Here is a 24,525-nt window from a genome sequence, read left to right as displayed (position 1 = left end):
TTTGCAGATCAAGTTTTAGACACCAGTGTGAGACAGGAATTCTAACCCTACCATCTCATTTCTGCCCCAAGCTAAAGACAATGGGGACCTACTTATTCAGCTGACTGGAAGGCTCAATCTTCAGTGAAGTAGATAGGCCCTCAGTGGGTGATGTACACAGGAGGGCAAGTGAGTGGGCTGTGAGGAGGAGGAGAGAACCAGAAGGATTGTCTACTCTCTGAAGCAAGAGTATCCCACAAACAAGAGGCTTTGTTGAGCGGAGATCTCACTGCATAGACTGCGATACTGAATAATCACACAGAAGAGGAGGCTTTTTCCAGTTTCCTAATATTACTATGGGAAGAAACAAGCCAGGGGCAAAAAGAATTGATTGCTTTGCCAGGACAACCAGAACTGCTTAATTTTTGTATTTCTTATTTTTAAAATATCTGTTTTAGTTTTAAGGTATGTGTGTGTCTCTATCTCTGTCTGTCTGTCTCTGTCTTTATCTCACTCTGTGTGTGTGTGTGTGTGTGTGTGTGTGTGTGTGTACACGCACTTGTGCGCACATGCATGTGCAAAGACCATAAGAGGACATCAGATCCCCTAGAACTGGAGTTATCAGTGGTTGTATGCCATCCAATCTGGGTACTGGGAACTGAACTCTAGTCTTCTACAAGAGCAGAAAGTACACTTAACCACTGGGCTGTCTCTCTAGCTTAGCACTTTTTTTGTTGTTGTTGTTGTTTGGTTGGTTTTTTTTTTTTTTTTTTTTTTTAACATAGAGAAAGAAAGCTTGGAATTCTCTTTGCACTAATATTAATGATACTTACAAATAAGAGAGAATATAACATAAACTGTCACCATTTGTATGTTGACTCTATGCCTGAAGTGTGTCTATGCATTGCTATGGGCTAACAGACTCTCTTTACTTTGCACAATGGCCAGTTATTAAGTGTCCTTTCTTGCATTCAGCCTTATTCCCTTGGGATACAGTCTCTCCTCACTGCATCTGGAGATGGCCATTACCGGAAGCTATAGTGGTGGCTATTAACCCTCAACAATCCTCCTGTCTCAATATTACCCTCCAGCTCTGGAGTTATAGTCACATGTAGCTACACCTGACTTTCTCTGTGCTGGGACCTGAACTCAGGTCCTTACACTGTGCAACAGACACTTTTACCCACCAAGCCATCCTCCAACCCCAACATGCAACATAATACATTAATTAATTTTTTCTTATTTCTCTGTTTTAAAAATATTTGTTTTTATTTATTTTATGTATAGGAGTGCTCTATCTGCATGTACACCTATGTGCCAGAAGAGGGCATCAGACTCCATTATAGATGGTTGTGAGCCACCCTGTGGTTGCTTGGAATTGAACTCAGGACCTCTGGAAGAGCAACTAGTGCTTTTAACCACTGATCCGTCTCTCCAGCCCCTAATCAAAATTTCTCTAATAAGAGTTCTGTGAGAGCATGCTCTTTGTCCATCCATATAGTGGGTGAAGATCTTGAACGTTAAAGGCTGTCCCACAAGCAAGAGGAAGCTTTAGTGCTCAGTCCCCAACACAGGAGGCCTGACTAGTCAATGATTAATATGTAGCTAAAAAAAAAAAATCATCTGAGCTAAGGATATTTAATATGCTAGAGAATGGCCTCCCATCTATTATCTTTTCTTTTGAGCATCCCAGTAGATTCTTGAGATATAGAAGACAGGCCTCAAGAAGCTGTAAGGGGCTGGCCCTATCTCAAGTTCCTGCAATCCTCACTTTTACCATAACTCCCCATCTGTACAGGGTGCTGGAGAACCCTGAGCAGGAGGAGGTCACACTGGGTTTTCCTAGAACAGAGTACCCACACCAAGTCTGTATGTGTGGGCTTAGCACTACTGGTATTTTTTTACATGGGATACAGTGCAAATTGGATTTCTGTAAACTGGATCCTCTACTAGAGGGACAGTTAATGTCATTTCCCAGACACAATATCTTATTTCTTGCCTGGCAATGGCTTATAAAAATTCACTGTTAAGTAAATTTGAGTAAATCCCTGGTCCTAGCTTTTAGGAGCAGGTAGACAACTGATTTACAAACATACATGTCCACTTGGAAATGTCCCATATTTCAAGGGATGGCTACAAAAACCTGAAAGAAACAATATTTGCAATACAGAAAATATGGTGTTGTTTTGGAAACTTTGCAAATTTGGATTTAATTTTTTTGTTTTGTTTTGTTTTGTTTTTAACAAAGACAGACAAGATTTCATGTATATGTTCAGACAGTTCTACTTGGCCTGTCTTCCACACTATACTGTCGTGTCAGATGGGAGAGTGAAAGGAGCTGAGAGGCTGGAGTCCCGTGCCTATTTTATAATTTGTTGGCATTGCTGTGGGAGATTAAGGCTGGCCTTGTCAAGACATGCTTAGGGAAGAAGAAGGAATCTCTCAGAGCTGTCTGGCCATGCCTTTCTGTTTCTTGATAGATTCACCATAATTCTTTCTCCTTATCCCTACCAGCTTCTCCAAATCAGAGATTTACCTCTTTCCCCCCAACCTCTTGCAAAACCCAAAAGATCTCTTCATGTCAGTGAGTCAGAGTGAGCACAAAGTCCCACTCCCAGGGCAGGAGGCTCTGAGGGGAAGAAAATAATGTTGCCAGAATCTTCATTACAACTCCAGGGCCTGAGAGAATTCTCATTTTCCCAGTGTGTCAGGAGAGCCCAGGCCTTACCTAGGGACATGCTAGTGACGAAGAAAGGACAGGAAAGAAGGCTCTTTGGGGACTGACTGCTTCTAGATCCACAGAGGCATGTAAACACCTAATGATCCCTTGCCATGGGCTACATCATTGGTTTATTAGTTACAGAGGTAAACTTCGGCAGGGAAACCAAGTTCTCACTTGCTGGTTCTGTGTCTATTCTAAATTATGAATCTGATTAAGGGGGCATAAAGAGGCAAGGGGGTTGTGAGAATCTTTCGAAGTTAGGCTGGCTCATGAAACAGTCACATGCATGTGTGACTTTACAGGAAAAAAAAATGTGACTTGAAGTTGCCAGGATGGGTTTTGGTTTTCTGCAAGCATTAAAGTAGAGCTGTTTGCATTCTGTTCCTTGCATATCACAGCCAGACCAGAAGCTTAGATCTGAGAAACGCCGGGCTTCTGAGCCTGAGCTGAGGAGCCAAGAATGCACAGACAGTATCTGGGTGTGCAAGAAAGTCTGATGACATGAAATGGCACATCAGAAGAACCAAGGAATACTTGGATATCTAATTAGAAGAGAACTCCAAAATCAACTAGTGCAGACAACCAGCTCTACAATCTCACAAGGCTAGTTAAAATGCCTTGGCTGGAGCAGTTCCCAGCACTGGGATTTAACAAAGCCCATTTCCATTGTGTGGGAGTTTAAAAGACTATAACCTCTCTCCCTTCCTTCCCTCCTTCATTAATCCCTTCTTTCTTTGTTCTTTTCTTCCTTTCTCCTCTATCTCTTCCCTGCCTCTTTCCTTCTTTTTCTTTCCTCTTCTCTTCCTTCTTTTATCTCTGTAGCCCACACTGAGTAGAGCTCATTATGCAGTCAAGGCTGAAACTAAACTCATGGTAGTCCTCCTGTCTCAACTCTGGAGTGTACTAGGAAGATCTTTCTGAAATCGAAGCTGTTTTTCTCCTCATTGATTATGTCTCTGCCTTCTTTTTTCCGGGATAAGCTTAGAATCATTCTGACTCTCTGCCTTCTTGCTGTCATTAGCACTTCCCCCCTCCCCCCCCCCCCAGGTTCCTGCCTTTCTCCTCCCTCTCCTCTCTCATATTCTCTCCTAAGCTGGTCTTGTTTATTTTCCCCCAACTCTCCCTGTTTCATCTTTCTTCCTAAAGAAAACAAATACAGTTTCTTTTGACAAGATTGTCTCCTTAAACCAATTCTGGCTCCCAGAGACTAACTTGTTTGCTCACTCTTCAGAGCTCAGTATCTATTGCCCATCTTAGAACTTCTGACACCTAGGTTTTCTTCGGAACATTCTCTGCAGTTCTGGGTGATGAGCAGCACTGGTTGTAGCTCACTGGCGCACCTCAGGATACAGGAACACGTATCGGAAGCTGAAGCATCAGAGCTGCAAGAGTTGGAAATATGTGGGGAAATGAGGAGACTCTAGATGGTTTTTATTCAAGTTAAACGCAGGAGAAATGTAGTGACTTTTGTCTTCCAGCTTCTCCAAGAATCCCACCCACCCTGGGTTGCTGTTAGCTTTGCACAACTGGGCTTAATCTTGGTGGTAAAGCCATGATCAGAGCAGAACTTCTATTACATCCCTGGTGCCTCCCGGGGTCCTCACTGTGCTTCCTGCTAGGAGCAGCATGCCATTGCTGAAAACTGCCATCTCTGCTCTAACCTTGTCCCCATCTGAACTGTAGGGCTTCAACCCCAGTCTTGTGGATTCATCATCGACCACTTGAATGTTTGTCCTCATCTTCAATCAAACTTGTCTGTTGGTCCCAAAAGATAAACCCCAAATCTATTTCCTCATAAAATTCATGTCCATCAATTCTGTCCTTCTACCAACAGACAATGAATGAGTAAATGAACTCGGGCCGCATAGTTTCCATTCCCATTGCTCCAGCCCTGATGCACAGCTCCAGATCTGCCTGGGCACAGGAGGCTCATTTGACAGCATTGCTTTCTGTGTCTCATCTTCTCTTCCTGCACAGTTTTTTTTTTTTTTTTGTTTTTGTTTTTTTTCATGTTGGGTTCCTGCACAGCCTTCAAGCAAGGCTGCTTTGACTTTTGCCAGAGGGTTGGTTTTAGATCTACCAAGATGTCCCATCACCATCTTCATATTCCTGACATAGAACCATAGAGCTTATGGTGTTGTGTGCTTACGTATCTGTGCTTATGACTTGTCTGTGAGCTCTTTGGGGGCAAAGAACACATCTTACATCACCTTCTTATCTCTAGCCCCATGTCTATACCATAGAAAGACAAATAAAAGGTTGAAGCCATTCAGTTACTGTTGAATTATATAGAACTGAATTAGATGCAGCATACAGAAGTCACTGATATGCCAAGCTCTGGAATAGGATGCCTGGATTCCAGCTGTAGTTCTGATAGGTGTGTAGCATTATATAAGTGACTTTGCATGTGTGAGTTTCATTTCTTCAACAGTAAAACTGATAGAATAATAGTGCTTGAATTACTTGGAAATTACAAAAAATAGATTTGTTGTACTTCAAGATAGATGGATATATATATATGAATGATATGGGAAATACCAGAATGGTAAATCTAGATAAATGTGTAAGGAGAAAATGCAGAGAGGTTTATGCAGAAAGAGCAAAGAGATGAGAGGTAGTCTCACTCTATCAAACTTGTTTTACTACATGAAAATCCATGCATAAATCAAGTTTATTACTTAAAATCTATGTGCTACTCTTTTTCAATGTAGCCCAAGTTAATCTTTTGATTTTATAGTTATTGGACAGTTTAAAATACATCCTTAACGGTGATGGTGCTTTCACTGTGAAGATCTTCCCAACCCAAGATCCAACAGCCTACTTGTCAGCACCTCAAGACCAATGACATTCACCACACACATCCAAAAAGCTAGAAGAGAGACATGGTGAGCTGAGAAGTAGAGGCACAGCTGTTTGACCAGGGAGACACAGTACAAGTCACTGACAGGGAGCCTTACCCGGGTTGACAATATGGTCCAACAGTATTTCTCCTGGTTGGAAATTCAGGCTGATATAATTCAGACAGTATTAGTCAAATCAGACTAGCAGTTGAAACAAACAGTCCCCCAAATCTTGGTGACATGATACTCTGCCTTTTTCTGCTCATTTCATACTACAATTTAATTCATGGGAAGGATGAACATATTTGCTTCAGGATCTCATTTGGGGCTGAGACTCCATTGACCTAAACTATTTTGCCATCCCCTGAGGCCTGAAGTCCAGCCATCTTCTAGACTAATTCTGGCAGATGAGGAAATAGATCACATGAAGAATGGATGGGAGACCCCTCCCCCAGGCTTATGCATACCCTCTATGGTCCAGAACTCAGTTACATGGCTATATGTGAAGAGAAAGTTGTGGGTGTGAGGAGCAGTTTGGCTTGAGCAGGTAAGCCCGAGAAGACAATGAAAATAGCAGAGAGATCAACTTTTCAATCTCTGCCACAAGGGATCGAGTGTAAGAAAGCAAAATGCAAAGCCTTAAATTTAAGTGGAAAGTGCCACCTTCACAAATATAGGGTATAGAGGCAGCCTTCCTTCAGCATGTCTTATGAAAAAGAAGCCAGGGCTGTAAAGAGATACAGGGTGCTGGGTGATCACAAATTCATTGTTAATGTTTCTTTTTAGATAATGACACAGTAGTCAAGTGAAAGAATTAAGGGAAGGTGGAGAGTAGAAAGAACAGAGACTTCACCACTTAGTAAGCTGTGTATCCTTGATAAAGATACTTATATTCATATCTGCTAGCACGGATATGAAATAGAGCTGATATTTACTGTTTAACTATTGCCACAATTCTACATAGAAAATAGAACAAGATTCAGTGGGTCAAAATGGTCATTATCATAGTATTGTGTAGATTGTCTATAAGAGCTTTGCCTCACATTGAAGTTCCGCAAAGGATCAGTGGGTATAGGTCTGTATCCTAATGGTATTTATTTTAGGCCCAAACTAAAAGAACAGATCTAGAATACCAGAGGGATGTGATTTTTCTAGAGAGGAGAGGGGAGCAGCTGGGAGAGAGGCAACAGGCAATGGCTCTTGAGGAATTGGCCAGGAATTGTCCAACAGTCACTCTGTCTTCATTCTTTTGCTCAAAGCAAAACAATCCAACTTAGTATATACAGGGTTTAGAAACTAGTTTTATCCTTATAAGTGAATGATTCTACTGGGCAATCTGTTAAAGACCTAACACAGGCAAAAGTGATGAATCAGTCTACTACACTGATCTTTGTAAGGTCTTTGTGATGATTTTTAAATATATCAAACACCCAGTCTCATTCCTGGTGGCACTAAGGCCCAGTGAAGATTGGTCCTGTGATAATGTTCATGGAGATCATGAGAATGATGATGAAAATGATGACGCATTTAGTGTACTCTCACTTGTCTCCAATGCAATATCTCTGTCTTAGAACATGTCAACCTGTGTTTAGAAAGAAATACATTGATAAGGTCAAGTGCAAAAAGTGAAAGTTGGGCAGGGAAGGGCTAGAGATCTGGAAATTCTTATTGGAACTAAAAATAGTTGTTCAAAAAAGTATCCTATATAAAAAAGCAAATGTCTTTAAATGACAGAAGACTTATCTCATTTCAAAATGAGTGAACTTTTAGAGTACTGGAAGGAACTACAGCCTGTGGGAATTACCTTGAAGTAAAATGGCTAATGGGAAGACTAGGAAGAAGTCTACTGGAGAAGATAGCATGGACTGTTGGCTTGCTGAGTAAACAAGTTTAACAGAAGATGAACAGTGGCCAAGAGGGTAATTTTCTCCACAGGTGAACAGATGAGCCTGAGAAGGGCAGACCGAATGGACAAGGAAAAGATAGGGTTTCTGTGTCTGCAAAATCACTCACTATCCCTTTCCATTCCTTCTGGTCTGGCCCTCCATTGCAAGGAATCTATTGCATTTCATGTTGATTCTACAGACCTGTCACTTCTGGTCCCCTCTTCAAAGTCCCTAAGCTCCTCAGGGACAAGTGTGACTCACCAAACACTGATCTCTTCCTCCACCCCTAAGCTTGACTCTCCCCTCCCCACCTCTTCCAATCAGCCTTAATTAAACTGTTTGAAAGCTGCAGCTTGATTTTAATTAGAGCAAAATTGAAAAGATTAGAATAAAATTGGCCAATCATTGTTTACGGGCCGTTGTTTGAGAACACAGCAGGCAGCTAAATTACCTCCAGGCCAGGCTTCTTGAGTTCTTCCAGACAGTGAGGACAGGGCGCTAGGACATCAAGGATGAACCTCCCTCATGTCTGCTCTTCTGCCTTCAAGGTCGTAGGGGCTGAGATCTTATTTAACCCAATGATGCCAAATTGCAAGGCCTAGGAATTTGTCCTATCCATAATAGAGAACTAAGCAGAATTATCTGGGAGGTATGAGAAAGGTGGGTGGTGGAACCTGAGCTTAAGCCCAGCCTGCAGACTAAGACAGAAAATCATTAGTAGCCTGACCCAGAAGCTAGTTAAATTCAACTGCTAATCAGCTGAGACTTGGGGCCAGCCACTTCTCTGTTCCAAGTCTCTTCACTTGTTAACTTGTAAAAGGACAATAGTTGAATAATAATATCCTCTTTATCTCCTCCAAGGTTCTTATAATACATTAGCTAAACATGCCTGAAAATTGTTTGCAGTTTTTAAAAACTACTAAAGATTTCACTATACCAATATAAGAAATTATGGTTATTATTATCATTTCTTTTTATGACTCAGATTAATCATGTCTCATTCATTACAGCAGCAGAAACTCTAATAGCCAAGAACATTACTGTAATCTGTTGTTGAGATAGAAATCTTTTGATGATGAGATATGTCTAGAAATACTGCACTCTGTATAAGAGCCAAGCACTTACAGATCTCTACGCCTCTAGGATATCAAGCTGGAGAATCTGAACCATCTGAGCCAAGTCTCTGAGGTGAACAGCTGGAATCCCTCAATGCCTATGCTTAGCTTTGACCATTCCTGTGAGTTTTCTGAGTTTAAAGCTGTGGTCCTATCAAAAAAGAAAAATGAGTGGCTTTTCTTGAGTGGCAGACTGACCCCTGGGTATGTGAGACATTGGTAGAGACTTGGAACAAGAGAAGGCCTTTTGCTGGAAACACATTGGCAAAGTCGGCAACACTCAGTGGCTCTCACTGAGCCTCTTGTGTCAAACCAGCGTACTGTAAGCTGGTCAGAGACATCTCTCTAAGAAAAAAAAGTGAGCTCAGAGAATCCGTTATTTACATTTGCCCACAATTAGTTGAGGTGTGAGACATATTTTGAAAGGTCATTGGTTGACGGTTTAAGTAGACTAAGAAAAGTCAGGAAAAATGACAAAATCATCCATGGTTTTGGCTTACGGCCTGTCCATTGTTCCAAAATTCTTAAATGATTTATTCAGGAACCTATTCTGTGTCTTTCTTCATTTTGCAAGGAAACCCAGCTATATTTTTTTTTCTTATAATTCTGGTACATTCCAGAGCAACCACGTGGAGAATGATAGTTTAGACCCTTTGAGCATCAAAGTTGGGTGATGCCTCCCCCAAAGAGAGGTTACTTAAAAGAGATGAGGAGGGAATAAAATGGAAAGCAACACCAGTGCTTATTATATGAGTCCACTTGTGTGGGCCATCTAGAAACTGCAAGATGGTACTTGGTGCTAGTGCATCCTGGACTCTATGGCGGTCTTAAGACTTCTCCCCACCTATCAGGGAGTCCCAGGCCTGTTCTGAGAACTGCCGCCTCAGTGAGCAGGTGATGATCAGTTGACTGTGCAGGAAGCTGCAGTGGTTCCCAGAGTCTAACTCAGGAGGAACAAATGGCTCCTAGCACACAGGGGTGCACTGACTGAAGGCTAGGATGCTGCCAAGCCTGCAGGGGTGCCATGGTGAATGCACACAGAGAGCTGCAAGCTCAGAAGATTCTAAATGTGACTTTCCAGATGACAAGCTTATAGGTGACCTTGGTAATGTGACAGACATGTTTTCCTAACAAAGGTGAAAAGATAATGATTTATTAGAAAACTGGTAGAAAAAAAATCTAGCTCTTAACAAAGTCTCAGCACATCCACCCACAGTTTACTCTTAAACATCTATCATCTGCTTATTCCTATCTACTATCTATCTATCTATCTATCCATCTATTTTCTGCCTATCTTCTAGTATTACCTATTATCTACCATCTTTTGTTATGTATGTATGGCTTGTCATCTATCTATCTATCTATCCATCTATCTATCTATTATCTATCTATCTGTCTGTCTATTTATCTATCTGTCTTACTACCTACCTACCCACCTATCTATCCAGCATACTCCATTTTTAAATGTCTCTCCCTTAGGACTTTACAGGTAGAAAACCTTCATAATTAATGGCTCTTCATGGGGCTGAATCGATGCTCTCAGTTTACAAGCCCAAAAATGTGGTGCTTAAGTGCAAACAGCACCTGGGTGGAAGACCCCAGCTGTGTTTTCTCTGAATCTTTCATCTTCAGATGCTGTGAGACCCTGCAGGGAGGCTCTTGCTGGCAGATTTACCGTTGACCTTGTGCTATACAGGACATGGTGCTGTTGGGTAATAACTTAGAGACACCACTTTCTATTTACAATTTTTGAATTAGAACAACCCGTAGTCATTTAATGAGCTCAATGGAGACCCCCTTTTGGTTTCAAATGCAGAGCTGGCTCAGAGCTAACTCAGTCTAAATCCCTGCTGAAGTTTCTGTTGCTTGGAATTTGGCACGAGTATGATTCAGCTTTCCCTAAACTCATGTACAACCATCATTGCACAACTGGGAAGAGCCAGCCATGATTTATTGACAGCCTGGGCCATTAGTGTGAAGCACTTTGGGACAAAAATAATAGTGATAACTTTAGAATCTTTTGGTTTATACCTAAAAATGTCTGAACACATGGCTGTGTATGGTATATGGTATATGATATATGATATGACACACCGGATTTCACCCTTCCTGGATCTTGTCTTAGTTGTTAATGGGTCCCTTTTATTCTCCACATTCACTAGAACGGCTCCATTCATCCTTTGGTTCAACCCAGAAACGTTTTTCTGCAATGTTCTCTGATGTTTGAAAGAGTTTTCTTTAGGACTACAGTGCTGTTTGAAATGTTTTCTTTCTCAGACTGTTTACTCAGTAACAAACACAGTGGGAGAAGGATTTTAGGAGAAATGGCTAAATTGGAATGGAGATTTACTTGCTGTCTTAATTGAAACAAAGATGATGGCTTAATTGAAGCACTGTAAGTTAATTTAATTGATATATAGAAAACATTCTTTTCTTAGGGGAAAAAGTCTTGATTATTTTGTTACTGGAAAAAAACTACTAAATGAAAAATTGAAAATGAACACTTATGCTTTGACTAGCTTAGGCTACATTCCAGTATTGTCTTCTGAGGTTTTTAGATGCTGGGGGGAAAAAAACAGGTTAATAGGTTCTTTAAGCACATTTTTTTTTTTTTTTTACTACATTCTGGCTTAAACTCCAGTCACAGACATTTCCCAATGATTTCATATCAATGAAGGTCCTCAAGGTCTGGGAAGAAATTGACTAGAATAGAAGTGCATGGCTTTTGGATCCTTGGAGGCTGAACCTTTTTGTAGTTAGCACCTAATTCTAAGTTGATGGCTGTATTAGTCAGTATTCCATTAATATAACAACATATCTGCAGCTGGGCGTGTTACAAAGCAAAAAGGCTATGTAGTTTACAGTTCCAGAGGATAATGGTGCTGGTGGCAGTTTGCAGCTGGTAAGGACCCACTTGGCTGCAGGACATGATGGATGGCATCATGGAGGAACTTAATCCAGGAGGAAGAGATCACTGAACAAGACAAGAAGGGACTGTCAAGGGTATTCTTTCCCAAAACAGACTTCCAAAAAACTATCCACACTCTCATGAGAACTATCATAGTCCTGTCAGAATGAGATTCATTCTCTCTCTCTCTCTCTCTCTCTCTCTCTCTCTCTCTCTCTCTCTCTCATTCTTAATGTTCCACTACATCTTAACATTGCCATCATAAACATCAAGTATTTAAAAAAAAAAAAATCCCATGGAGCCAAAGCACATCTAAGACACAGCAGTACCTTACTGAGATGCCAGGAGCCTGTTTGACTTTTCTGCATTTTTCCTGTTTTGTAACTGCAGTCCCATGATATGAACACTTTATCCAGTGAGCTTCTTTAATGAATGCTTGTCCAAACAATGAATGTTTCAACTCTGGTTCTGCCACTTACTGGATGTTACCGGCTGGGTAAATTAAAATATCCTGTCTTCATTTCACTGTTCACATGATGAAGATAATTATGTTTTCCCCTTATAGGGATATTTTATAGATTACTCTTTTAAGAACCTTAGAATATTTGTGTATGGTAAGAATTCATCAAGTATTAGCCATCCCCTTTATTGTTTGTTCATAATGTTTTCTAAGAGAGTGCCATTCACTCTTCTAGGTCATGTGTTACTTTGTGTTATGATTTCCTGAGTACACATAATACATGGATTAAGGTCTTTGTCTGTGATTCTTCCCATGATGCTTTGTATATGAATCTGATTTTCTTCTCAATCTTAACTTCTTTTCCTACAAATGGGCATAAGGAAACTACTTTTATCCAAAAAAGCTTTTGGCATAGTATAAATGGTATACTGTATTCAATATAGAGCAAAATCGCATTTTGTTTATATAATTAAAGAATTGAAATGTTGTGGGTAATAACACTATTTTTTGCTAGAAGATAGCCAACCTTCTAAAGAGATTAGAGTCTGAGTACATACTTCAGGGACACAGAGGAAGACAAAATTGTAGAAAAGTGAGGTAGTGTTGACCTCCACCACCACCACTGAGATTTAAGCAGGCCTCCTTCTGATTGTGTGACTCCATCCTAGTTACTCCCTTAACATTTGGGGGCTCCAGTTCCTGCCCCTACCACCATCACCCTGAAGTAGGTCAGTGTGATCTCCTTTTGCTCAGGTTCTGCTACCAGCTGGTTTTATTCTTTTAGGCAAACTGTGGCATCTTCGCTTTGTGATTTTTCTCAGCTAAGGTTCATGCTGGAATCTGAGTCTGCTACAAATAAATTGCAAATATGGCAAAGGTTTCACAAGTCTTCCAAACAACAGGGAAAGTACTACGGTGTCAGGACTTATTTTTCTGATTTATCCTGCTATGAACAGCCTCATTGGGGACTCTAAAGAGGCTTCTTTCCCTCAGTTCCTTCCTTCTTTCCTCCTCTTTTCTTCCCTTCCTCCCTTCTGCCTTCCTCTTTCCCTTCTTCCCTTCCCCTTCCTTTCTTCCCTTCCTCCTTTTCTCTCTTCCTTCTTCCCTCCCTCCCTTCCTTCCTACCTTCTTTCTTCTTTCTCTCTCCCTTTTCTTTCCATCTACTTTTTCCACCCTTTTGATACAAGATTTAATTCTATCTTATCCTGGTCTGGAATCCATGACAATCTTCCTGCCTCAGTGTATATCATAATCTGGAAAAGTTTGTCAGAAGGTACTCAAACTTCTCCTCCACTTCTAAGAGCATTGGTTTCTCTCTAGTTGTGTGACATTAGACAATTACGTACAATTCTAAGCTTCGGTTTCCTCATTGAAGTCAAATACTCTGTAGCTATTGACTTGCTTTAAACAGATTTTCCAAGGCTGATGTCAAACTGAGCAAAAGTGCATGACTTAAAGCCTGTGGCTTCTTAGGTTGGTCTTTAACATAATGAATGGTAGAAATTACCAGACTCACTGCAGCGGAATGGAGATATTGATTATTGACACCTGAGTGTTAAACTTAACAGTCTCATCTGACAGATTTTTAATGTACAAGGCTTTGAATATGGGCAGTGAACAGCCACAAGAAGTTGTCCATGTCTGCTGCAGATGGTATATGAGGACCCAGACAGTATAAAAAGAAAAAGAATATGCTGGCAGTGTTTACTATTTATTTGAGGCAAGGTCTAGCTATGTAATCTTGACTGGCCTGGAACTCACAATATAGACTATTCTCGATTTATATTTGTAGCAAGCTTCCTGCCTGTGCCTCCTGAGTACCGAGATTGTAGATGCACACCATCATACCTGACTGATTTATATTTTTGAAATGCACAAAATTATGCTCCTATATTTTTATAAATAAGATTTAACTTCCTGATACACACATTTTAAATAATTCATTCATGTCAGATCAATTGCTACTTGGTTGTTGCTTCCTAGGTTATTTTCCTATAACTATTTTTTTAATCAATTTCCCATTAATTTGAAAACTAGTGGCTTGCAAAAGCTATGATATTAAAGGGCATGGAGAATGTCTCCTTCGATTACTCAACACAATGGTGTTGAATGTCTATTATTGTTCTGTTGTAAGAATGGCTAATATGATTCTAATGCTGGCAATAGTTAATAGGAGGGAAGAAATGCTACCTGGTAGAGTTTATATTCTAATGGGAAGAGAAGGAATGGAAAATAGATGGTATCAGATGGTAATGAATCCAAGGGCATCAATGGGGGACTGGGGGGAAGAAACCTTTCTGGATTAAATCGCCAGGAAAGGGATGGACTTGGGCCACTTTAAAGAACCATAGAAGACAGAAAAATGTCTCCTCTTCATCCTTGAATCTAGGAAGATAACGTGATAAAAAAAATAGTAGTTAATGAAGTCGACATGTAGCTTATCCCAAGGCAGAGAGCTGGGATTGATGACCCTAAGGATTTTTTTTATTATGTTTTGTTTCTGTTTTTAGTAATCTGATTTTATGATTCATCAGTGCAATTATCCTCTAGCCAAAGAGAGGATACTGGTTCCCATCCAGCCATCCACAAATGAGATCAGGCAACTGTTCTTCACCGTGCAGTGGGACTGGGGATAGCAAATGCCTTTGACTAATACTCTGTACTTTAATTAAAGTTTAGCATTTCCTGCACAAAAGAAATAACTGATGATATATTATTATTAACATGCCTAGTTCGATAAATAAAGCTACGCAGTGAAAAATTTGAAAGACTGAGTTGGAAACCGTGAATTATTAGTCACCATTTCCCTTTGTTCCCCTAGTGATGTTTGACATATGCTCCTCCTTTCTATTTGAGCCTTGATCTCATATGAGGGGATGGGGTGCAATTTCTATAGGCTCAGATTACACATGGGTTTCCATGTACTTATTTTTACCTATTTTATTTTCTGCTGCTCCATCATAAGTATTCCTTGGCTTTGAAGGGAACATTAGACCAAGATTATGCGGTTTACAATGAGCAGGACTGAGATAGGTGAGGGATCCATGGAGACTTTACATCCTCTGCTTCCCAAGACAGGAGGTGTAATGTGGGAGTGTAATATAGGAGGGGGTGAAAACTCATTTCCTACAATTATTTAAATTTCAGCTCAAGACAAAGATTCCACCTAGAATTTTTCCTCTTCGAGATCCAAATGCACTGGTGAGGAGCAAATCATGGAGACTGAACCCCTGGATGTGTTTATAAAGACACCCAGATATCTTCTGAACCAGGCTGCTTAAAATGTGATCTTCTTGGTTCCTTTTCAGACCCATGTGGCATTTGCAATGAAAGTGGGGGAGAAAAAAAAAAAAAACAGCAAATAAACTGAAAATAAAGTGAAAGGAAAACATTCATTTCAAGTGAGTCTGGTAGCCCAGTCCTGGTCACCATTATAGGAATGAACTAAACACACAGCCACACACACGAACAGAGAGAAGGGGAGAGAAAGAAACACACACACACACACACACACAGAGAGAGAGAGAGAGAGAGAGAGAGAGAGAGAGAGAGAGAGAGAGACAGAGAGAGAGAGAGAGACAGAGAGAGAGACAGAGAGAGAGAGAGAGAGAGAGAGAGAGAGAGAATGTGCCAGCTTCACGTAAGAAGTCCTAAAGCAATACAATGTACTAACAGCATTAAATACTGACCTTGTATACATGTCTTTTTAATGTTCCATGTGATGGATGGAGAAGTGCACACAGGGCATGTCTGCAGCTACTAAAGAACTATGGTGATTTCAAGGGAAAATACATATGTGGTTGGGCTGCAAGCTGAGCAAGCAACTTTTCTCCTAGAACTCTATTTTTCTTGAAAACAAGAAGAGTAGCAGACAACCTATAGTTATTTAGAGTTAAGTGTTTGGCAGACATTTTCAAAAAAAAAAAAAAAAAAAAAAAAAAGCAGCAAGCTAACTCCTAAGAGGAAAACTGATGGTATTTATTAGCAAAAATGAAATTTCAGTTATCATATGAAAATTCAAATCCTAAAAAAGTTCCATTCGTTACTATGAGCTAGTCAGCTTCCCAGTACTTAAGGGCATTTCTGCTGCAGTTTGTGATGTTTTAGTAACTATGCAGTGAAGAGTCAGGTTGTGAAAGAGCTGCATAGTTCAGTGAACAGGATGTCCAATGTGTCTTGTTACTCAATCAAGAAGGGTCTAAAGATCTGTTTCAATGAAAAACTTTGGATTTCAAGCAAGTTTTAAGAAATAGCTATTCCTTTAGTTTAGTGCAGTCCCAAGCTTAGGAGTCCACAATTACGGTGACAAACTGAACACGGACCAAATATGAGAATGAAACTGGTTTGTCAAGCAGATATGAAAGATTTACAAAGCTACAAAGCAATATGCTCTCCTTGTCAAATTTGTTTTGTTTCAGTACATATAGTTATTGCTATAAAATGCATTGATTTTGTTATGTATAATGGGCTTATTACTGTTAACTTCAAATGCAATATTGGATAGATAACTTTAATCTTCTCAATTTTAATTTCTGATGTGCTATCAATCGATATGAGCTAAATAAACAAGTATGGGGAATGTAATTCTCTCCAAGGGTATGAGGGGATGTGAGCCCCACACGTTGAAACACTGTTCTTTCTAGAGCAGCCGTCCAGTTTTTAGAAGGGAGCAGCAACTGAAGAAAGATAGAAGATGTAACTCACTGGCTGTATGACAGCTCTGATTGGTCAGTTCTCTGCAAATCGCTGCCAAATGTCCAACATGTACTTTTTCTGTTTCTCTGTGAGTCAGGGCGACTTCCTTGAGAAGATGTTGAGTTACTACTGTCCAGTAAAAAAAGCTGGGAGGAGAAACTGGTGGAGGGTAGCTTCTGAGACCAGAAAAGATCAGCCAGAGGAGAAGTCTCTTCCCCTGGGTTCTCTACCCTGTGAGAAGGACACTGGGGGAGAGGAAGCCTCAGGCAGAGGAGGCCTTATTTTAAACTTCACATTTCTGCTTTTGAAATACAATGGGCTTCTCCTCACACCTTGGCTTTCCTTGCAGGGAGTTTGCCCGTTGGAAAGTGAACAACTTGGCCCTAGAAAGGAAAGACTTCTTCAGTTTGCCCCTGCCTCTGGCCCCAGAGTTTGTCCGAAACATCCGCCTCTTGGGAAGGAGACCCAACTTGCAACAGGTTACTGAAAACCTCATCAAAAAGTACGGCACTCATTTCTTACTCTCTGCTACACTTGGAGGTAAGCAGCATCCTCAGCCCCAGTCTACTTGTTGTTCCATTGTTGAAAATAGCTTTTATGATCTGTTGAATATTGTCTTATCTCTCTGCATTTTTTTCCTTCTTAGCTTATTTCTGACTAAGAAATATTTTCTTTCTGGTGCACTGGAGAACAATGTATTCTTTCTATACCCAAAACACCCTAGACCATTTCTATTCTCTTGCAAGTGTCATCCAGAGGGGAGGGGGTTGCTGGGTAAGGAAGCTGTGGGTGAAGTGGAGGTACAGAGACAAGGAACAGACACACACACACACACACACACACACACACACACACAGGTTTCTACTAACCATATACCAGCAGGGGGCGCTCCTACTTTTATTTTGACTAGCCATCTAACCCAGGGACTTCACTTCTTAATTCTTATTGTGGCTACAAATGTCAGCTGTGTAGGCACAGAAATAGATAAATGTTCATTGAGTCACTGACCACTCCTTCCTCACTGTGAATATTGGTAACCAGCCAAACCACAATTCCAACAACTTGGTGAATCTCCCTCTAATAGAATGGCGGCGGGGACTGGGCTGTGCAAAATGGAGCATGGACTCTGGACAGGATCACAGATCACAAGAGTTCTCCTAGCTATGGGAAGAAAGAACGAAGGGTTTATCATAACATTTAAAGTGTGCAGTAGGCAAATCGCAATTCCCCCGGGGTTGAGGCCAGCTGCTGGCATGTGGCAGGTGGTGAGCATTTGACGGAGAGAGAACAGGAATATAGCCGCAAAGCTTTTGCTCTTTCCCTGGAAGCAGTAATAGCCATGTGGCTTCTTATAAACAACTTGAGAGGGGAGAATTGTGTCTCCCCCTTGGAGGCAGATTGCCTGCCATGGAGATCAATAGAGGATATTAAATGGGGGCACGCTGAGGGGTAGGCTTTAGGAGGCTTTAAGAGCTAAGAAAGGAGGGCCTCCCAGGCAGGGAGGCCTGTGACCCTGTACACAGTCTGAGAAGAGAGCTCTCAGAGTGGAAAGGATGGGGAGAGGCCCACAGCAGGGGTAAAGCTCTCAACTCTATCTGCCCTGCCCAAGGGCTACAGGTTCATAATGGCAGGGGATTCTGGGGCTGACTTCACTAATGAGCTCATGTTTTTGTTATAGGAGAAGAGTCCCTGACCATTTTTGTGGACAAGAGAAAACTAAGCAGAAAGTCAGAAACTCCAGGAGGTGTCCCTGTAGTTGGGGGCACTGGGAACAGCTCTGCAGTGTCTCTGGAAACCCTGCACCAGCTGGCGGCCTCCTACTTCATTGACAGAGAGAGCACACTGCGCAGACTTCACCATATCCAAATAGCCACAGGGGCCATAAAGGTAACAGCCTGCCAGCACCTGGCAGGGAAGTCAGAGCCTTAGCTGGCTTCGGGTCAGCCAGGCCATGTGAGCAAAGAGAAACAGTAGCTTTCTGGTGGCATCTCAGCCAGTCCTTAGAAATGGTTGGCTCACCCATTCTCTGAAGGAAGGTCGAGCAGACTGATTTGTTCTTGTCAAAGATGTGACTGTATTCTAGTGGAGGTTGAACACTGCATCAACCCCCCACTGTAAAGAGGTTTATTTCAGAGGGCCATTTAAAAGCATGGCATGCATTTTCTAAGGAGGGAGCATCTACTATTAGTTAGATTGGTCAGGAAGGGTGCTTCAAGATTTACCCTGTGAGACTGAGCCCTGAAAGATGAGAAGCCTGGTTATGTAGAACTGAGAAAGACTATTTCAGTTAAACAAATAAACAAACAATTAATTCTAACTGCTAAGGCCCCAAGTCAGCAAGCAAGTTTAATGCCTGTTGAAGCACCTTTGAGGGCAGAGAGGTAAACAGAAAGACATTATACAAGATAAGATTCTGAAGGAGGCTAGACTGCATGTCAAGGCTACAAAAAGGAATTTGAACACCAGGCAAGGTAGGAGTTTTATCAGGAGTATGACAGAATCTCATGATTTCGTGCAGGTCTTTAAGGGATCCATAGTTATTATGATTTTGATGGCTACATTTTCCACCCCCACCCTTGCTCTAATTAGCCTGTCTGGTATATCTGCTAAGGGTCCTGTGGTTAATGGATGACTGAAAACACTTTTGGAAATGCCAGGGTTTTAAAATTCTAAGTATAAAATTAAGGTGGTCTGTAGACATCAAAATTATCTTCTGCTGCTTTCATATCATCTGAAAGAGCAAGGTGGTTTTGTTCACTCACCAGTTAATCCAATAAGTATTTTGTGAGTATTCAGCACATATCAGATACTATTGTAGATACCTAGAACACAACATGAAAATCTCTACACTCATAAAGCCTATGTTCAAATAGTGAACCTGCAAGTAAATCCAGAGACTTGGTGATCTGGAAGTAACTGACATCCTTCAGAGGATTAGGTTTAGTGACAAGAAGGAAACATGATAGGATGGAATGGATCCAAGATAAGAATCAAAGTGAGGAATTGCTATGTTTTCTCTGCAGAGGAAATCAGAGAATGGGTCTTTATTGGAGAGCAGTGGGATCCACACAGTGGTTTTTATTTTCATGATGAGAGATATTCTAGCATGCCCGTACATTAGTAGAAAGTGTTAGAAAGTGATGAAGTGATGAAGCAGGAGAGAGAGAAGGTAATCTCAAGGGCATGGTCCCTAAGTAAACATGCTGACATTCTATATACGAGGGAAGAGATAGGCCTTACAGAGAAGCACTCCATTCTTTGTGTCAGGGACAATACAGAATGTGTGAGGATACCTATTCAAGGATGGTAGCATGTGGCAGTGGGAAGATGTGTTTTTCTTCTCTGTTTGGTTCTGGTTCCTCAGTTAAACAAGGAGCAAAGGCCTTGACTAAAAGGAATGACATGGTCTCTTCAGAGCTGGGATGGAGGCGAGTCACCTGAGTAGATACACATAGGTTTCAGGGCAGCTCTAGGGACCCATGTGATATTCATGGCCATAAATGCAGCATGAGATGAGCACTGGAGTTGGGTGAGTTTTGTGAGCTCTATTCATTGTTCCACATACCAGCAGATATGCACTAGACGGAAGGTTGGATTTACCCAAGGCACATATATGGACAACTGGATAGAAAAAGGCAAATGGGTTAAGATTATATATCAAGGAACACACTGCAGATTCAGGACTCTAAGTCAATCATTGAGAGAAAGGTGTTACAGGTGACAACAAGTAGGCCAAGTCCAAAGACTAAAAGGCTAAGTCCTGATGATCAGTGGTTCTCAGCCTTCCTAATGCTGCAACCTTTTAATACAGCTCTTCATGTTGTGGTGACCTCCCCACTCAACCATAAAATTATTTTCATCACTACCTCATAACTGTCATTTTGCTATTGCTATAGATTGAAATGCAAAAATATGATATGCAGGATGTCTGATATGCTATCCCTGTTGAAAGAATCGTTCAAGCCCCAGGTTGAAAACTGATGTGTGAAGAGACTGGAGGAAGTATGGTGCAGTGATTTTTTTTTTACTTCAGTTATAGAGGAAACACCAATAAAGTCTAAGACATAGCTTGGGTGTGGTGACTAAGGTGAAATTACAGCTATGAGGAGGCAAGTTAAGGCAGCCTAAGTATGGAGGAGGAGCAAAGGTTAAAGGATCATACGGATGGGTACAGAAGTCAGTGGGCATGGTACAGGCTGTGGGTGGTAAGTTCAGGGGGCGTGGCTTCCAGGAGCCAGAGGTTGGTAGGCAGTAGTAAAGAGCTGCAATGGAGACCTGCTTCATTTCCTTTCTCAGGAGTGTGAGATGTGGGAAAGAGAACAGCCACCACTAGAGAAGGCTGCAGGGGCAACCACATGCCTGGAGAAGCGAGGCTGTCGTTAGATCAAAACAGGTGAAGTGGACGCTTAAGAAGAGCTTGGGGTTATAGATATATTGCTGAGGACTAGCCATGACATACAGGGAGTGTGGTGGAAATTCACTGAAGAGAAAGTAGCAGATTACATGGGTATAATGTCTGGAGGGAGCATGCGGGAGAAGAGGATGGGTTTCCATTAACAGAATGAAAAGGTTCATTTATGAAGCTGGTATCTAATGCAACTTGCGATGATGAAAAGGGACTCTAAGTAGCCTGGAGAGAGTTTTACCAAGATATTAGAACTTTGTAGGATCTTGCCTCATCCTTCAGTCTCTTATGAGCTGTGTCACAGTTGGAGAAGAAGCACAAAATTCTTAACCAGTAAATGAACAGCAGATATCTTATCAACAATTCAAAGATCTCATTACCTTCTAGTAGCCCAACGCCCTCATACCCTACCCTAGGGTCATTGATCCATCACTATCATTACTCCCTGCCACCGAATTCCCTTCATACCCATGCTGGTCTCTAAGTCCAAGTCCTTCTCAATTCATACTTGATTTTCTTTCCTAATGCTTCCCTGTCCTCCTCTCTCAGCTCATCATCGTACATTGTTGCTATGAGCACGAGTACACACTGTGGTATCCCCTGATTTCATGGCTCTGCATGCACAGAGCAAACCCAGGTACCTGAGCAGCATGCTAGTGTGGTGCAACAGAAAGAAAGCAGGCTCCACTGCAAGAGTTCGAGTCCCATCCGTGCACGGGGATTGGGCTTTGAACAAATCACCAAACTTCTTTGGACTTCATGCCCCTCTCTCTAAAATTATTAAATCATTAGAAGAGTTTCAACCTTGAAGAAATTTTGTGATATTTAATAATAAAAAAAAAAATGTACAGATTGTCCAGAGAACACAGTTAGAGCTTGAAAAGGTTTATTGTTGTCAACAAAAGAAAATCATTGATGATATGCCCCTGCTGTCTTTCTAGTTTCATCTCTAAATAGCCCTCTTTCTTCCCATCCATGTTTTATCCTCCACTCACACATGTAACCCAGACATATCCAAATACCATATGTTTTAAAGACATATCTCACTTCCGGACACTTGCTTTCTAGTCTATTTCCAATGTCTAGCTGTTGACCCAAGTGACTCTTCCTTTCCTTCTTTGCTTCTCGATGTTCCACGCACATTCTGCCACTAATAAGTTTGTTATTTGAACGATAGTTGCTAGCTAACATGATTATTTAAACACAGGACTAAGAGATCCTTGTAGCAGAAGCTGTGTCTCACTCAGCTTTCCTTCCCTAGAATGATACTGAGCTTGTCACGTTGTGGGTAGTGAGCAAACAAGCCATTGTCAAATAATGGATTGAAGGAAAGAAGGAAGGAAGGGGAGAAAGGAAGGAGGAAGGAAGGAAGGAAGGAAAGAAGGAAGGAAGCCTATCTGTCTCTGGACCTCCCATTTTGCATGTGTGTCAGATAAATCTACTTAACATGCTTATGAATACCTATGCACACATTTAGTTGAAAGAGACAGCCATCTATTCAAGGCAATATGAGTATAAAGATGGCTTGTTAAAACTACTGCAAAGTCAGGTACTAAATCTATTGCCGACATCTGTGGCTTAGGAAAGGTTGCTCACACTCTGAGCGTACTCCTTGGATTCTTGTTTGGAATTTTGTGTCTTCTTGTATAAAGCCTCACCTGCCTTCTTCTCCAGCTTCTTTTGTTTGAATGTTATGTTCTCTGTTTATTAGACTTTTCTGAAGCCCATGGCTTTGGCCTACAAACAGCTTCCCTTGGATGCAGAGCTGACAATGGCCCTGACTGAAAGTTATCTTTCTGTTTTATCTGCCATCAGTATAGGGACCACACCCTTATTCATGGTCTAATACTAGTTTCTGGTATCCAGAGGAATGGGCTTAGCCTTTATTCTGTATTAGCTGAATTTAGTAGTTATTGACAGTCAGCTCCTTTTACAGTATTTGTCTTCACATAGCTCTCAGACAGTGCTCTTCAGAAGAAAAATAATTAGTCTAAGTTGACTTTCGGCTCATACACCCAGCAGGGTTTGCAGAGCCTCTGCCATGGGTTCCTAGACATATCCCTGAAGTTTATGATGGAGAAATGAAAGATAAGTATTCAAAGTCACATTTCTTATAATGCCTGTGGATGGTTCCAGAGTTACAGCCACTGCCTATTTTCTCAAAGGAGGGACCACTATCCCTGGAAGCCTTTTTTTTTTTGGAACTCTCCCAAGGACATATTGAATGTGAAATGAATATCCAGTTGTTACTGCACACTGACTGACCTAAGGTTTTCTCTGGCAGTACAATGGGTTCTCCCCATAGAATACAACTCAGAAAACCATGCATAAAGAGGGATGATTTCCTAGTTTTTCCACCCTTCCCAGTCTTTACTGAGGTGTGCGGATTTCAAGGACATTCTGCTAGGCTGAGGATCAAAGGGCTATGCTGGTATCCCACCTCACAGTTCTGCTCGCCTGCTGGGTTGATCTGCAGTATGGCTGTCAACAGATTCTGCCTCTTCTCTCTAAATGATTAGCACTTATAGACCCAAGCAGGATGGTCCAATAGTCAGGATGCACCCTGTAGCACATCCTTGTGTCTAATGGTCCCTTAGGCAGTGCCTCCTTCTACTGAGTATGCCTTAGCAGCAGTCTTGCTAGGCTTCATCTCATTTATTACTCTTAGCATTGGGTGGGGATGAACAGGAGAAGGGGGAGGGCTCTATTCACCTGCTCTGCCTATATGAAGGAAAAGTTCTCTAGCACATCAGCCTGTGTCGTTTCTCTAAGCAAACCTGTGGTTCCTTCTTTTCATTAATGTAGAGAAACAGGTGCCCTGCCCACTCTGGTCTGTCCCTCCAGGAACCAGTAAACAGCATTGTGCATTATAAGGCTTGTTCTGATCAGCACATACTTCTGAGATAGGATTTGTCTTATTACAGTCTGTCTGTTTGCATGCCTGTTTCCCATCATCCCACATTCACAATGACAATAGGCCTTAAAGCAGTGGGGATTCTACTGTATGCACATACCACCAAGTCCCTTTACAGCATCTGGCATGTGGCAAGATGTTCAACAAAATGCTTGAAAGGAGAAATCGGGCTATACAGTTTAGAGGGAAACAAAGCAAGTGGAGGGAGAGTACTTGGATCTCAGCCCTCTCTGGCACTTATGGTTTCTATGACCTTGAGGGGTCATTGAACTCCATTTGTCTCTTCCGTAACCCAAGTTGCCAACCACTCAATTCAATTGCATACAAGGGACTTTTCAGTTATCATGGCTACTCCTCTTTTTAAAATATTAAAATATTTTAACCTAACCATTGCCACTCCCCCCGCCCCTCCTCCTACAGATCACTTTTTGGTAGCAACCAAAGGGCAAACGCACCTCAGGAAGTCTCTGGAACCCTTCTGGATAATCAGGCTGGCATCTTTGCCCATTAGTTACTGCACTCACATTCTACAAAATGATAAAGATGACGATTGCCATCCTTGCCCAACTCTGCTATAGGGTTGGGTGACACCAGATGATGC

At 41.5% G+C, this 24,525-nt stretch overlaps 1 protein-coding gene across 2 annotated transcripts in view; it reads left to right on the top strand.

Moving 5' to 3' along the window:
• Brinp2 (BMP/retinoic acid inducible neural specific 2) overlaps positions 1-24,525 on the top strand; it is a 99,800-nt gene that overhangs the window by 61,331 nt on the left and 13,944 nt on the right. For both annotated transcript variants that reach the window (XM_034513699.2, XM_076941439.1), the window contains exons 3-4: positions 16,955-17,145; positions 18,284-18,492. In XM_034513699.2, coding sequence (XP_034369590.1) covers positions 16,955-17,145; positions 18,284-18,492 — 400 coding nt within the window. The remainder of the gene's footprint in view (positions 1-16,954; positions 17,146-18,283; positions 18,493-24,525) is intronic.

The sequence above is a fragment of the Arvicanthis niloticus genome, chromosome 10 (genome assembly GCF_011762505.2).
Source record: "Arvicanthis niloticus isolate mArvNil1 chromosome 10, mArvNil1.pat.X, whole genome shotgun sequence".
NCBI classification, from domain to species: Eukaryota; Metazoa; Chordata; class Mammalia; order Rodentia; family Muridae; genus Arvicanthis; species Arvicanthis niloticus.
This window is presented reverse-complemented; position numbering and strand designations above follow the sequence as displayed.